This window comes from Cimex lectularius, unplaced genomic scaffold (genome assembly GCF_000648675.2).
Source record: "Cimex lectularius strain Harlan isolate CLEC.00 unplaced genomic scaffold, Clec_2.1 scaffold33, whole genome shotgun sequence".
Taxonomy (NCBI): domain Eukaryota; kingdom Metazoa; phylum Arthropoda; class Insecta; order Hemiptera; family Cimicidae; genus Cimex; species Cimex lectularius.
In genome coordinates this window covers 2,108,998-2,123,769 of record NW_019392683.1, presented here as the reverse complement: position 1 = coordinate 2,123,769, position 14,772 = coordinate 2,108,998, and the positions used below count along the sequence as shown (strand labels likewise).

Here is a 14,772-nt window from a genome sequence, read left to right as displayed (position 1 = left end):
TTTAACACCGTTTTATTAAAAACATTGCAAGATCTGGTTATACAAATCACACATCAATCCACCATTGGGAAACTTTCCTCCTTGTCACCTACAACTTTTATGGCTCAAACGGCAATGGCCTCTCAACCGGTTTTCAGAGAACGAAAAAATATGTCATTGCCCAAAGTGTGCTCACTTGACAGCTTCTCGACTCGTGATGTTTAGTGAAGTTTTGTACTTACTATGATGTGGTAACATAAATCATAAAAAAATTGTTTCTGGGTTTAAAGCAGTTTAAAAATACCTTTCAACATACTATATGAACTTTATAGGTTATAGAAACAGTTAGATAGATTTTTGCAAAAATAATGTATCTAGAAAGCTTAATTAGTGCGTATATACAGAGATTTGTTAAAAATGAGCGAAATAAGAGAAACTAGAGAAAAAGGAATATAAACATAGCATAGGGATGAGGCAGGTTTATTTCATTGCAACACTACACGATACAAGTTGAGGAAAACGTTTTTAAATTCATTAAACGCAACGACTTAAAAGGCTTTTTAATATATAATTAGCTTAATCATGCCACTGCTAATTGGCCGTCAGGTAAAGCAGAGATAAAAGCTACGCCATACTAAAACTTGATGAAATACGTAACGCTCTTGAGAAACCACCACAACATTCATCCAAACTGCTTAAGGTTTAAAATGTATAAATCCTGTTTGTTTTTATTGTTGTTTTTTCACAAATCCTTTGTTAGCTTGAAGAATTTCCATAAGACGGTGAAGTTGAGATGTCGAAGTCACGATAGCTCAAGTGGTACAGCAGCGGCGCATTTAGCCGAAGATCGTGGGTTCGAATCCCGCTCGTGACACTGACTTTTTTATCTCAACCAATACCTTTTCATAAAGATCTGCGACTTAGCGAGACCTTGCATCGTCTCGGAGGACAACGACTACAATTTCTTTTTTCTAAACCTTTTTTTCGATAAAAGCTTAATTTATTAAGACGAATTGTGCACAATCTTCATTAAAATTTGCTGTTTTGTACATAAGAAATATTTCAAACAATCCAAATGCAGTACTGGATGGAATAAGCCCCTTAGTCGTGGTTCGACGTGGTTTCTTTGGATTTGGATTGAATTAGATCGCCTTTACATCGATTTTTAATCCTTTGTAACTAACCTTCAAGCAATTTAGCAAAAGAACATCATAAATTTATTATTCTATGTCAAATTTCTGATGTCTAAGGAATGCCAGTTGAAATTTGGTTTTATTTGTAAAGGTTGATCATAAGGTCCTTCTTGACCGTTCGTCTTCCAGAGAAAACAAACAACAAAACTTTTTCAATTCTCTCAATAAAAAAAACCATTCCAACTCAAAATTTGGCTAAAATAAGAAAAAATAAATTCAAAATGCTTTCATAGTTTTTCTTCCGTTCATTTTCCTTACATGACCATTACGTGAAAGTGAGTCAAATCAGACTGCAGGTTCGGTAATTCCGGTTCTTATTTTCTCAGTTGGGCAACTTTAGCGACCGGTATCGGATAACACGATTTTGACTTTGAAGTGAAAAAAGCTCACGATCAGACCTAACGACCGTGCGACAATGTGACCCCCTTATGTCCTAAAATGAGTTTTGAATCTAGTTCTGTCAGAAACTAAGGTCATTAAATGGAATCGTCTAAGACTCTAGGAGGAACATTGAGACACTTCGCGTTTTTGTTTTTTTTTAATTTTGGGTCTTCGGTAGAATTTTAAACTAAAGAATAGAAAAGATAATAGAGGACCCAAAATTTGCTGGTTAATCAGTAAGAATAACGTCACACTCCAAATCTCTTCAAAATATATATGAAAAAATCAAAATCCTGCTAATTCTCGAGTAGCTTGGTAAAAGAAAATTGAAATTTCTTACTGATATAATTGTGTTTAAAATCATAAAAAGAACGTTGGAAGAAGAAATTGAACTAATGTTGCACTTACTTCTTTCTAAACAATGTGAGACTCAGCTCCTACCATTAGCTCTTTCTAATTTTATCATCCCACATGCATTTCACCTATTTCCAAATATGGTCTGAGTCAGTTTAGCAACAGAATAAAACGAGAAAAGCCACAGGATACGAATGCCATTGCATCGCAATACCCTCTGCCGAAGAAATGTAAGATAGTGTTAGTCAAGGTTTTTCTTCACGTCCAAATTGAGAAACATTCCTTTCGGATTAGTCGAATTAAAGAGGATCATCTCCTGAAAAAAAGAAATATATAGACGCGTTTCTAGATCGCTGCAAGGGCGGCTCTTGAACTCCGGAGCGCAAGGGAACCAGCCATGTTATGTAAAGGCTGCATTGCACAATAGCGTCTGAAAGTAGCCGGGATCGAACTTTTCGAAGCATTTCTCTCCTAAGTTAGCCGATCTTTGGCATTGTGTAGGAGTCGGTAGGGAAATATTCCCAGAATTAATCCACTTCCTCGATTCACTTTTATAAATTAACAACGATCGCGGCTGTTGCGCCATGGGCACTTTTTAGTGGTTTCTCAAGAACGTTGCATCTTTCCTCAAGTTCTTGTAGCTTTTATTTCGGTCGGTTAGTTAATGGCTTGATTAGGCTAATTATATGTTGAAAAGACCCTTTTCTTGGATTTTAATTTAAAATAAACAGAAGCGCATAGAACAGCAAAATGGGCGGAATAGATTTAACCCATATTTACATCATCGATCATTGTAATTATATCAAAGGGACTCGGTATTTAATTGGCGTTTTGAAAATATAGAGCGGGAAGAACATGAAGAAACTTTACACTCAAGTAGGGTAAATAATGAAAGGCAAATATCAATTCGTAATTGGTCTTAAATACGGTATTTGAGAGAACACAATTTCACAACAGTGCTCAAAACCTGAATTTCAACGTCTAACTATTTGCCCTTTAACAGGTAAGTTAAAATAAAGCGATGGCCGATAAGTATATTTGAACATCTTTTGGGAACCGAGCAGTCTCAATGTTCACGTATCTTCATCAAGAAAATGTAAAGAACCTTATTGAAATTCTTCAAGCTAACAAGGATTTGTGAAAAAACAACAATAAAAACAAACAGGATTTATACATTTTAAACCTTAAGCAGTTTGGATGAATATTGTGGTGGTTTCTCAAGAGCGTTACGTATTCCTCAAGTTTTAGTATGGTAGAGCTTTTATCTCTGCTTTACCTGACGGCCAATTAGCAATGGCATGATTAAGCTAATTCAATGTTAAAAAGCCTCTTAAGACTTGCATTTAATGAATTTACAAATTTTTCCTTAACTTGTATCGTGTGGTGTTGGAATGGAATAAACCTACATCATTCCTATGCTATGTTTATATTCCTTTTTCTCTAGTTTCTCTTATTTCGCTTATTTTTAACAAATCTCTGTATATACGCACTAATTAAGCTTTCCAAAATTAAATCCATTACAGTTCATGGTCCGATTGACCAATTAACTTTTTTCAATTAATTAATCAAAAACCACATTGTAAGTATTAATAGTTTAAAATTAGAGTTTTAAAGTTTAAATTTAAAATTAATTTATACTTTATTTTTAAGAGGACTTATTGCAAATTATCGGTTTTTATAGAAAGTTATAACTTGAACACCGTAAGGTATTTCTTTCAATTAACCCAATTATACTGTAAAGCTCCTTTATTTTTTCCACATTTCTCATTTGTGATCTGTTTATTTATTTAATAATATGTTTAAAAGCCCTGATCCCTGATTGCAAATAACGGATGTTTTTAATTAATACCTGTTTTCTATGATTACATGATTTAGTAACTTTTGAATTTTTTTACTCGGTTCTAGATTAGGCATAATTTTTGTATACGAGGCAATAAAAAAGCTGATACAAATTATATCTTCTATATGTCTTATTGTTCGATAAATCCAGGGAGAAAATTATAAAGAGGCCGTCCTGACATACGATCTGGACCATTTTTTTTCTCAGCATAGTGTCTGGAATTTGTCGATTTTTTAAATATTTTTACTTTCATTCATTTCATCCGGGGTAATGAACAGGTTCAGGTATCGGCCTACAAATCGTCCAAATAGTGAACCTGAACCGGGTGAAAGGTCAGACCGGCGTGGCTTGCCAAGTGTCTCAGGTGAATCTGTGATTCTGAATACTATTATGCAACTGTACTTTCTTGACCTTTCGGGAAATTGCATTATTACCTATGTGCATTTCTGACTTTGTACGATTACAAAACTGTGAAAAACCGAAAAAAGCAACTCACTTTCTAATCTTAATTAAATGTTAAAAGTTCCGGTATAAGAAGTACTTACCTATACACATTGCTTTATTGACAATTTTTATCAGTTTTGTGCATGTATATAACAAAATTTGTATATAATAATTTATATATAATAAAAACTTGCTTCAGAATAAAGAAAAATAATTAAATGGAGAAAACGCTGTGAAGGATTTGCATTCTAAACATTTTGATTTTTCATCAGTACCAATTAATTCACCATACTATTTGCACATTTACAGAAACTTCTTTTGGAACGTTGTGTGCTTTTTTGTTTTCATTCATAGTTTCAAGAAGTAGTAATTAAGAATGTCGTAAGAGCAAAGTGCACATTGAACAGCAAAGTGGGCGGAATAGATTTAACCCATATTTACATAATCGATCATTGTAATTATATCAAACAATATACAACTCTTGCAACCAGGCCAGGGACTCGGTATTTAATTGGCGTATTGAAAATATAGAGCGGGAAGAACATGAAGAAACTTTACACTCAAGTAGGGTAAATAATGAAAGGCAAATATTCGTAATTGGTCTTAAATACGGTATTTGAGAGAACACAATTTCACAACAGAGCTAAAAACCTGAATTGCAACGTCTAACTATTTGCCGATTTACAAGTAAGTTAAAATAAAGCGATGCCCGATAAGTATATTTGAACGTCTTTAGAGTCCGAGCAGTCTCAATGTTCACATGTTCATATCAATGTTCAATGTTCATATCTCCATCAAGAAAATGTAAAGGACCTTATGGAAATTTGTGTGGTGGTTAGTGACCGTTAATCGATATTTATTTAGAAATCGTGAGATGCTGTCTGGTGTGATGTAGGTTTCAGAAAAACATTCTCTTTATATTGAGATCATCTTCAGGGCCTGAGATTTACAAACATTGTTTACATATTACAATTACATTTTGGATGTGGAAAAGTGAAATGGAAATTCTTCAAGCTAACAAGGATATGTGAAAAACAGTACAAAAATAAACAGGATTCATACATTTTAAATTTTAAACAGTATGTTGTGGTGGTTTCTCAAGAGCATTACGTCTCAAGTTTTAGTATGGTACAGCTTTTATCTCTGCTTTACCTGACGGCCAATTAGCAATGGCATGATTAAGCTAATTATATGTTAAAAAGCCTCTTAAGACTTGCATTTAATGAATTTACAAATTTTTCCTTAACTTGTATCGTGTGGTGTTGCAATGGAATAAACCTACATCATTCCTATGCTATGTTTATATTGGGTTGTCCGGAAAATAATGCAGGATTTTGGTATTAAACAAAAAAAAAGAAACTAGTTACTTTAAAGCAATGTTCTTTAATCAAAATAATTTCCCNTGAGTAATCCTGTAAACGTAAACAGAATATTTTATATAGATTTTTTTTAATGAAAACTTAAAATCCTGCATTATTTTCCGGACAACCCAATATCTAACTTAAAGTTTCTCTTATTTTGCTTATATTAACAAATCTCTGTATGTACCGACTCAACTAATTAAACTTTCTAGATACATTCCGATTATTTTTGCAAAACTCTATCTAGCTGTTTATATAAACATATAAAGTGCGTATAAGGAATGTTATGATTTAATTAAGTATTTAATTTTAATTGAATGGATAATTAGCATGTTGAAAGGTATTTTTAAGCTGCTTTCAACCCAGAAACAATTTTCTGTATTATTTATGTTACCACATATTAAAAAGTACAAAACATCACGAGTCGAGAAGCTATTTTCCTTTTCTGAAAAGCGGTTTTGAGAGGTCATCGCCGTTTGGGACAAAAGTTGGAGGTGACAAGGAGGAAAGCTTCAGAATGTATGAATTGATGTGTGATTTGTATAACCAGATTTTGCAACGTTTTTAATAAAACGGATGTTTAAGTCAATGTGTATAGTGCTGTTGGAAACATTCAACATAAAATGGTGCGTTAACAATAGATCTTAGTATATATCCTTGCAAAGGGGTTTGATTGAGGTTGGAGAATTTAGTTAGTTCAGAGTTCAATGCTGTAAGGTTTTCATCGAGTCCATAAAGGTTTTAATATGGTGGTATAGATGAGTTTTGTCGTCCTTTTGTTGCCAAGGAAGAATTTTAATCTGTTGTCATGTAAACAAAGTCGGTACCGTAGATTTAGTTTTGTTCTTTTAAGCCGTGTATGAGGAGTCCAGGATAGTCACTTGTCTGATACAGCCCAAGTTGATGTAAAATTTTTTTGACTAGAAGATAATTCAAATCGCAATATGCGCTGTAGGGTAAAGTTTTCTATTCATTTTCGAGTGTTTGGTTTAATACGTCGTTTTGTAAACCACGTGCTCCAAAGTGATAATTGCATAATCTGGCGGTTTAATCTGCAAAGTGAAATTCGAAATGGAAATATGAGAAGGAATATTGGAAGTGTATACTATGTATAACAACGGACCCAGTACGCTTCCTTGCGGAACCCCTGCACCGACCATAAGAGAAGGAGGATCCAATACAAACTCTAAAGTATGTATTACGTATCTCTATTATATATTATGCAAACAGATAAAATTAACAAGTGTGTAAAGGGTAGCATGCTCTTCCACTTGGTAGAAGTACGTACTTCCAGAGTAGGTCTTGAATCGAAATCCCTAACGATAAAGGTAGAAATGTAGAAAGTGAACATTTAGCTGTGCAGCTTCTAATAGATAATTATAAATTTTTATATTGTCATGATGTTATATTAAGTCCGGCAGTCTCGATGTTCTCGGCATCCATTAAGTAAGTATTTGAAAACCTAGTCAGCCCTTCAAAAATGAACGTAAATTGTCTAGAAATTAAATAATAAAGCACTAAGAAAGTTATAGCTTTTTCGTAGCTTACGTGCTACTACAAAGAAGAAGACAGTTCCTCACTGAAGATGGTGCAAGACCGAAACACGTTTGAGTAACTTCAAAAACCCGCGAGTAGACGAACCCAATAAGTAACCTTATGTCGGTTCAACATAACATATCACCGACTCGTAAACTGACACCCGCCATCAACTTTAGTACAAATAATTCCAATAATTTTGAAATTTTTTAAAAACAAAAGTACGGATCAAAGAATGCAAGAAAGACTACTCAAAATTTAACAGGCTGATATAAATTGTTGTGTCGTGTATCTGTAAACTGCTTAGCAAATTGGCAGTCAAGATGGTCCGCCCAGTCTCGATGTTCTCGGTAGTCCATACCAATAGAGGCTATTTAAACATTTAATCTGATCCTTTGTAAAAATGTACGTAAAAAGAAAGAGGAGTTACAGAAAACTTTGTGAAAATAAAATAATAAAACCCAAAGAAACTAATAGATTTTAATGTTTTGTTAATGTCAGGGTAGTATTTTTGTATCTTACGCGCTACTACAAAAGGTTCTAATAATTTCTCAAATTATTTTAAACAAAAAACGAATAAAAGAATAAAAGAATGAAAAATGTCTACCCAAACTTTAACAGGATATTATAAATTTTTGTCCTGCGTATCGGTATTCTCCGATTAGAAAATTTGAACCTTGATGGTCCGCCCAGTCTCGATGTTATCGGTGGTCCATACCAATTTAAAAATCTAAAGAATTTTTCGTAAAATTGCACGTAAAAAGAAAGTAGAGTTACAGAAAACTTAGACTTTGTGAATATTAAAAGCTAGAGAAACTTATAAAGTTTAAAGTTTAGTAGTAGTTCAGCGTAGTATTTTTGTAGGTTGCGTGCTATTATAAAATTATTCAATATTATTAAAAATTATATTTAAAAAACAACAACAAAGAATGAAAGAAAAGTTACTCGAACTTTAACAGGGTATTGTAAATTCGTCTTGTGTCCGCCCGGTCTCGATGTTTTCGGTGGTCGATTTCAATAAGGAATAATTCAAAAAGTTTAACCGAATCTTTTCTAAATTAGATATGAATATGAAGGGAAGTTACAGAATACAAAATTTTTGTAAAAATGAATATAATAAAACCAAAGAAGTTTGGAGATTTTATACTTTGAGTAAAAACAGGGTGGTACTTTTGCCGCTTTTTTGAGAGTCAATAAAATCTGTCTAGAAAATTTGGAGGCTTCAGGGGGAAAATCCTGCCGTAAATTGAAAGTAAAATTGACGGGAAATTAAAGAAAACAAGATATATTCAATCATAAAAATTAAGGTGTTTACCTTGATCTCCTTTAAATCAAAATTAACTTACAGATTTTAAATCTTTAAGTAGAGCATAGGGTTGTGTAGAAACTATTTCCAAGGTTTTTAATAATTATTTTTGGTCTTAAACGATAAATGAATACAAAGTGAAAGTGCAACTCGGAAGTTGTCCAGTATCAAGATGTTCGGTCTTTCACGTAGGTCGTGTCTGTGCAACAAATTTGAACAGAACGTCCTCACTTGAAACGTGACCGCTGTGACTAAGTCGACGTGGCTTTAAACCAGTTTTCGTTTTACTTTTCATTAATTGAATTGTTCGGAGCAAGTAGGTCTGTGAGATACAGATAAGAAATAACGTCCTACGATCTTCGAATGCCTGTTATTTAAGCATATCTGAACCACTTGGGCTTGGTATGAAATAACAGTTGCCAGGGCTAGAATTAACGGAAAAAATTGACAATAGAAAAACTAAACAGGCGTGGGGATAATTAGGCCACTTTCGTTCCAGCATATTAATGAAAGATTGCATATGTGACCCGAGGGGAAGAGAACTGAAAGCGTTCTCGTTTATAACTTTTACATTATCACCATTATCACAGTGTATTAAAAAAAAAGTTTTTTACCTGGCGCTTCGCCATCGTACGAGAACGATGGGATGAGAAGTGTCTGCGCGTCGACGACGACTATGTTTTCAGAGGAGACTGCGTGGACCCCGGCCAGATGGCCGATTTTCTGCGGCTTCGGGTAGTCGAGGCCAGGAGGTATTTGTATGGATCCGAAGTTCACCTGGAAATAGTTGTTTTTTCTGGTTAAAGTCATTCCGGTAGGAAGGACCTTTTTCAAACTTCTTCTACTCACTTGGAATTCGTCGCACCACACAGAAAACCATTTGATGTTGTTCAGTGTTTTACCGTCCGGAAGAGTTACCGTAATGTGTTTCTTGTTGTAGCTTTTCAAAACTCTCTCCCTGGACAGTTTAAACAAAAAATTACAATTCGAAAATTTGATAGGCGAAAATTATGAATGCTTTTATGTAAGGTTTTTGGTTGAAAAGAAAAAGCTAGTGCCACGAGCGGGATTCGAACCCACTACCTTCGGCTAAATACGTCAAGTCTACCACTTGAGCTATCGTAGAGCAGTGGCGTATTTAGCCGAAAGTAGTGGGGTCGAATCCCGCTCGTGGCACTAGCTCTTTTTATTTCAACCCAAAATCTTACATAAAAATATTAATTAATTGAAGGAAGTAATCTGGTCAATAGACCACTAAATATAATGGATTATCTTGAACAAAAGGATCTTCAGTGAGGTCACAACAGAAACGACAATTCTTTAAGTTTTTGCCGAGCTTTCGACGATTATATCATCAGGGCCTATTTATTTTAGGAAAATATCGCAGTTAGAACATGTTACATCATTTAAAAAAACAAAAGTACAAAAAACAATTATGTAATTTACTTTATATCATTTAAAAAAAATTACAAAAAAACAATTATTTATTTTACTTGCGATTCTAACTGCGATATTTTCCTAAAATAAATAAGCCCTGATAATATAATCGTCGAAAGCTTAAACAACTTAAAGAATTGTCGTTTTTGTTGTGACCTCACTGAAGATCCTTTTGTTCAAGTTGTTCAACAAGCAGGTCAATACATCATCTCATCTATAATGGATTATGAACGCTGCTAAACTTTTATAAAGAAGTCAGAGAAAACATCATATGTAAAAGTTATGTATTTTACATAAAACAAATTGGTTTAAAAAATACTATATATTACACAATAAAAAATATAAAATTGGAAGTAAACCAATAAGGGAACCTTTGGTTTTTTTCGCAATGAAGATAATATTTATTGGAAAAAAGTAAAAAAAAAAAAATAAATTTAAGGATACAACGAAACTGGGTTTCTTCATAATTCTTACATGCATAAAATGCAATTCAGTGCGTTTGATATGGTACAGCGTGTTATACAGCGGTGTGTAAGTGCTAAGTTGCTATGCACCATAGTAAAAACGCCTGTTTAAATGGATGCTGGTGCAATTTTCAAACTAAAACGAATTTCTTTGTAAACATTAAAAGGATTTTTTTTGCAATGCAAAGTTGTTAATAAGTAAAGTTTGCCGAACAAAAAATCATTGTGAATTTAAATAAATAAAGCGAAAAAATCAACTGATAAGAAATGAAAATATATGCAGGGTGTCCCGTGAACAGACAATACTTCGGGAAGTTATTGTGCATGTCAAATTGGTCTAAAACGTCTTTATTGTTTGATTCTCAATTGTATTGGAGATGTTTCACTTTTCTTGTTACTTCAACCTTTCACGACGATAAAGACCACGTATAACATAATATTCCATCAACGGAAAGAGAATGAAAGTTCTATAAGATTCATGTCGTGTTATTGCAACTTTAAGGAAACAAAGTGCATAATCAGTTAGAACATAAACTTTTCCAAAAATTCTGATCTAAGGTTTAAGTATGATTTTTTGGCCGAAAAGTGCATCCTGCTTCTTTGATAACAGCACAGAATTCCGTATCCTTACTATGAAGTCGACGTATGAGAACAGATAAGCAGGATGAACTCTTGGGAGTAGTAAAATATCCATGAAACTGGAATAATAGAAAGAAGGTGGACATAATTTTTGGTCATTTAATTTAATTTTTAAAAGCTTGGTTTTTCGCATGTAAAATTTTGTACTAAAGACTCTTTTTTGTTTACTTTCTTGTTAAATTTACTTTTTTTCTAATAGAAGTTTCAAATCTTAGACTAATTTTTAAACCATTTTATCCGAAAAAAATATTTTTAAGCAATTAAAAACTTAATAATACTGATGTTTACTTAAACTTAATAATAATAATAATATTTAACATTGGTAATATTGACTTTTGAAAATTTTTGAACATATGCTTAAAGCGCTTCAGTAGGGGGCAACCTCTCAAAATTTGTTTAGTCCAGTTTATTCATGCTTTGCATACGAACTTTTGAAACTCGTAAAAGTTTATTTTTTATGTGATTTTATATCCCTCCTTGAGAGTGTGAGGGAACCACTAAAACTCCTCTTCCGCCACACTTGGCCACCGACCTTCAACGAACTGGTTAAAGAAAAGAGGACGTTTGAGGTCCTCAAGCCTGTTAGCTGGGCTATAGTGGATAAAGTACCTGATTAGTTTTTTCGTTCTTTCTTTTTCTTCCTATGCTGTTACTTGTTAGATCTTAGCGTTTCCCTGAACTTTTAATTCCGGGCTGGTTACTCCTTGTACCCATAATTGTTATTTATTTATTAAAATATTGTATTTATTAGAAAGTGTATTCAAAAAGATTAACCAGCAAGGGGGAGACCTATTAGATTAGATAAATTAATAATAAGAAAAAAAATTTCCCTTCTTCCTTGGGTCTTCCCTTTCAGGGCAAGGTCGAAGGAAGACGTTAAGCACAATAAGATCCCTTAAACTTGCATCCCATTTGAATTAGTTTATTGGCCGTGGTCCGCCGGTATGGGGTACGGCGGGGAGGTGGATGGGAAGAAAAAAAAATGTGATTTTATATTCTGTTTGCTGAAGGTTAGATTTAAAAAAAAAACCCGAATGGATCTCATAGGATATTAATGGGCTTTTGATTGGTGTAATCATCTCTACAGTAGGGTTAAGATGTGACGAGATACACAGGTTTTATGGAAAAACATCGTGAAAGGTTGAAGTAAGACGAAAAGTGAAATTTCTCGAATACAAACGAGAATCAGACTGTGGACAATGGAGAATTTTTATTCCTATTTGACGTGTAGAATTACCTCCTGACGTCTGTTCACGCAACACCCTTTATAAAAATTAATTATTCTTTTTATGTACGATCTCGGTTGAGATTCAAAACTTAGTGCCACGAGCGGGATTTGAAAACACATAAAATGTTATTTCATACAAGCGTATTGTAGGATCAAGGAAAAAATATATTTGAAGTAGGTATTTTCAACATGCTGATCAGACGAAGTACAACTCAACCCACAAATCCTTATTCGAAGCTAAAATTTGGCACTCTCAACACGACACGCAAGAATGGCAAAATTACGCAGAAAACATACACTTTGAGCCCTGAAGATGTTCTCAATAAAGATCTAAACTCTTTTCAATTAATTAAGGTTTTGGTTGAGTTAAAAAAGTCAGCGTCACAAGCGGGATTCGAACCCATGACCATCGGCTCATATGCTGCTTTAACCACTTGAGCTAGCGTGACTTCGATCCACTCAGACACCAACTCCTCATCTCAACCTACCTCCTTTCTTATTTTCCTTCTTTTTGATATTTTTCAACCCCGTATAACATTAATCTTTTTTATTCGGAGATCGTGATATGATGTCTGGTGTGACATAGGCTTTAGAAAAACATTTGTTTATTGTGCCAACATTTCGATCTTTATTGAGATCATCTTCAGGGCTCAAAGTGTTTGTTTTCCGTAAAGAGTGCTCTCTTTTCACTTTTTTAACACTCTCAACACGACAGACAAGAATGATACATCTTCACGGAAAACAAACACTTTGAGCCTGAAGATGATCTCAATAAAGATCGAAATGTTGGCACGATAAAGAAAATGTTTTTGTAAAACCTACGTCACACCAGACCGCATCTCACGATCTCCGAATAATCATTGAGTAACGGTCACTAAACACCACGCATTAATCTTTTTTGCTGTTTTTCTAAACTTTATATATTTTTTGAAGATTAAGAAAATTAACCATTAATGTTCTTATGATGCACCACCCTGTATGTAAGGAACTCAGGGTCGCGTAGTAATAGGAAATCGCTAGTTTTTTTAATTGTTTTTGTTATAAAGTACCTATGTATACATATGTATTTTTTGACATTTTTTGCTGATGGAACATCAAGAGTTTGTATTAGCACACAGGTTGCTTTTCATGTCGCTGACCTTTAAATTACACTGTATTTATTTATCAACCCGTTAAAAAATTAGTTTGAAGGGTCAATTGTGTGACTTGACAGACGATTATCCAACATCAGTTTGACTCGAGTTGCACAATATTCTCAGCTTGCAAAGCATCTGCGTGTTTCTAACTGGAAGAGAAAAAACTCTGGTTTTGAGTTTTATGTGATTTGTAGATGTTAAATAATTTATAAATTGTGAGTGGAGACAGAAGACATGACATTTTTGACTTGGTTATACTTCGAACTTTGCCCAGACAGTGTGGAACACGACATTCGGCTAATGCGTCGATAAAAGTGTCATTCGTGCCCAGATTTACATCACTGAACCGGGGTGTGTTGACGATTCAGGAATATGGACATAAAAGAAACCACCTTAAAATAAAGTATTTTTAGTATAAGATCCTACTTTCGAACATTGCCATAATTACAGTTTGTCTGACCTCAGACCAAATTGATCGGAAATGGCCAAAGAGGATAGCAGACCCAAAGGAAATCTAGCTTTAGAAAAATTATATTCACGGAATTGACAAGTTTGTTACGTTAGCAGTGGCTTCATCGATCGTTGTTAACATTCAGAAGACATTTTGAGAATTGTATAAGCAGGCGCATGTCCAAGATATCGTGACCGGTTTGCCTTTACTGAATCGCCCGCCGACTGAATAAAACACCACGAGATCCCAGAAGAGCACACGATAAAAATGAACGAATCCACCTAAAAACCACCGAACGGTGCGCGGTTTTGTTCGACAATCTCCCAGCGGGCATTGTACGACTCGCGAAGCCGCAATTACAAACCCGGCCCATAAAGAGCGGTCAAGCCCGTCCCTTTCACTGGGTCCGACCTTTCCAGAAGGACTCTCTCACGTTGGGAAAGTTACGTTAGGTGGTTCTCTTCGTTCCAAGGGGCTTATGCTCGGATTTTTCCCACTTTTTTTCCATCGCCGACGAGAGTCGCGAAGAGGTGAACGACACGTTAGAAAGTCGGCCTTGATTCCTTGGGGACCTTGACTTTGGGAGACGCGGAAAGGGCGTGGGTTTGTTCTCTTTCTCCTTCTTTCCACTTCGACGTATTTTTTTAATTTTTTAGCCTTCTATTATTTTTGTCCCTTTCAAAAATCATCAGTAAGGCTCAAGTATAAATATTTTCAAAGTAAACAATGTTCTAATGTAATGATGAAAGTCCAGCATCATTTTATGTTTTTAGAATTTTATTTTTATTGCTAATTGGCTAATTCTTATTTTTCCAAATATAGCCACTGGTAATTATTTTAATTTAATACAAAGGCCGACAATTTTACCAAAAAATCTTAAAATATATCGATCTAAAAGTTCTACCTTAGGACTACTACATATCTATACTGAAGAATGGAAACATGTTTACTTTCAGTAAAAAATATGTTTTTTCATATCACCTTTTAGTTATTTTTCAAAGGAAGTATTTTATTTATTTAAAA

At 34.1% G+C, this 14,772-nt stretch overlaps 1 protein-coding gene across 1 annotated transcript in view; it reads right to left on the bottom strand.

Moving 5' to 3' along the window:
- The window catches only part of LOC106662547 (protein Skeletor, isoforms B/C), a 50,597-nt gene that overhangs the window by 17,640 nt on the left and 18,185 nt on the right, over positions 1-14,772 (bottom strand). Inside the window, exons 4-5 of the mRNA XM_014386723.2 lie at positions 9,244-9,352; positions 9,009-9,171 (exon numbers count right to left, since the gene is read on the bottom strand). Of these exons, the coding sequence (XP_014242209.2) occupies positions 9,009-9,171; positions 9,244-9,352 (272 nt within the window). The remainder of the gene's footprint in view (positions 1-9,008; positions 9,172-9,243; positions 9,353-14,772) is intronic.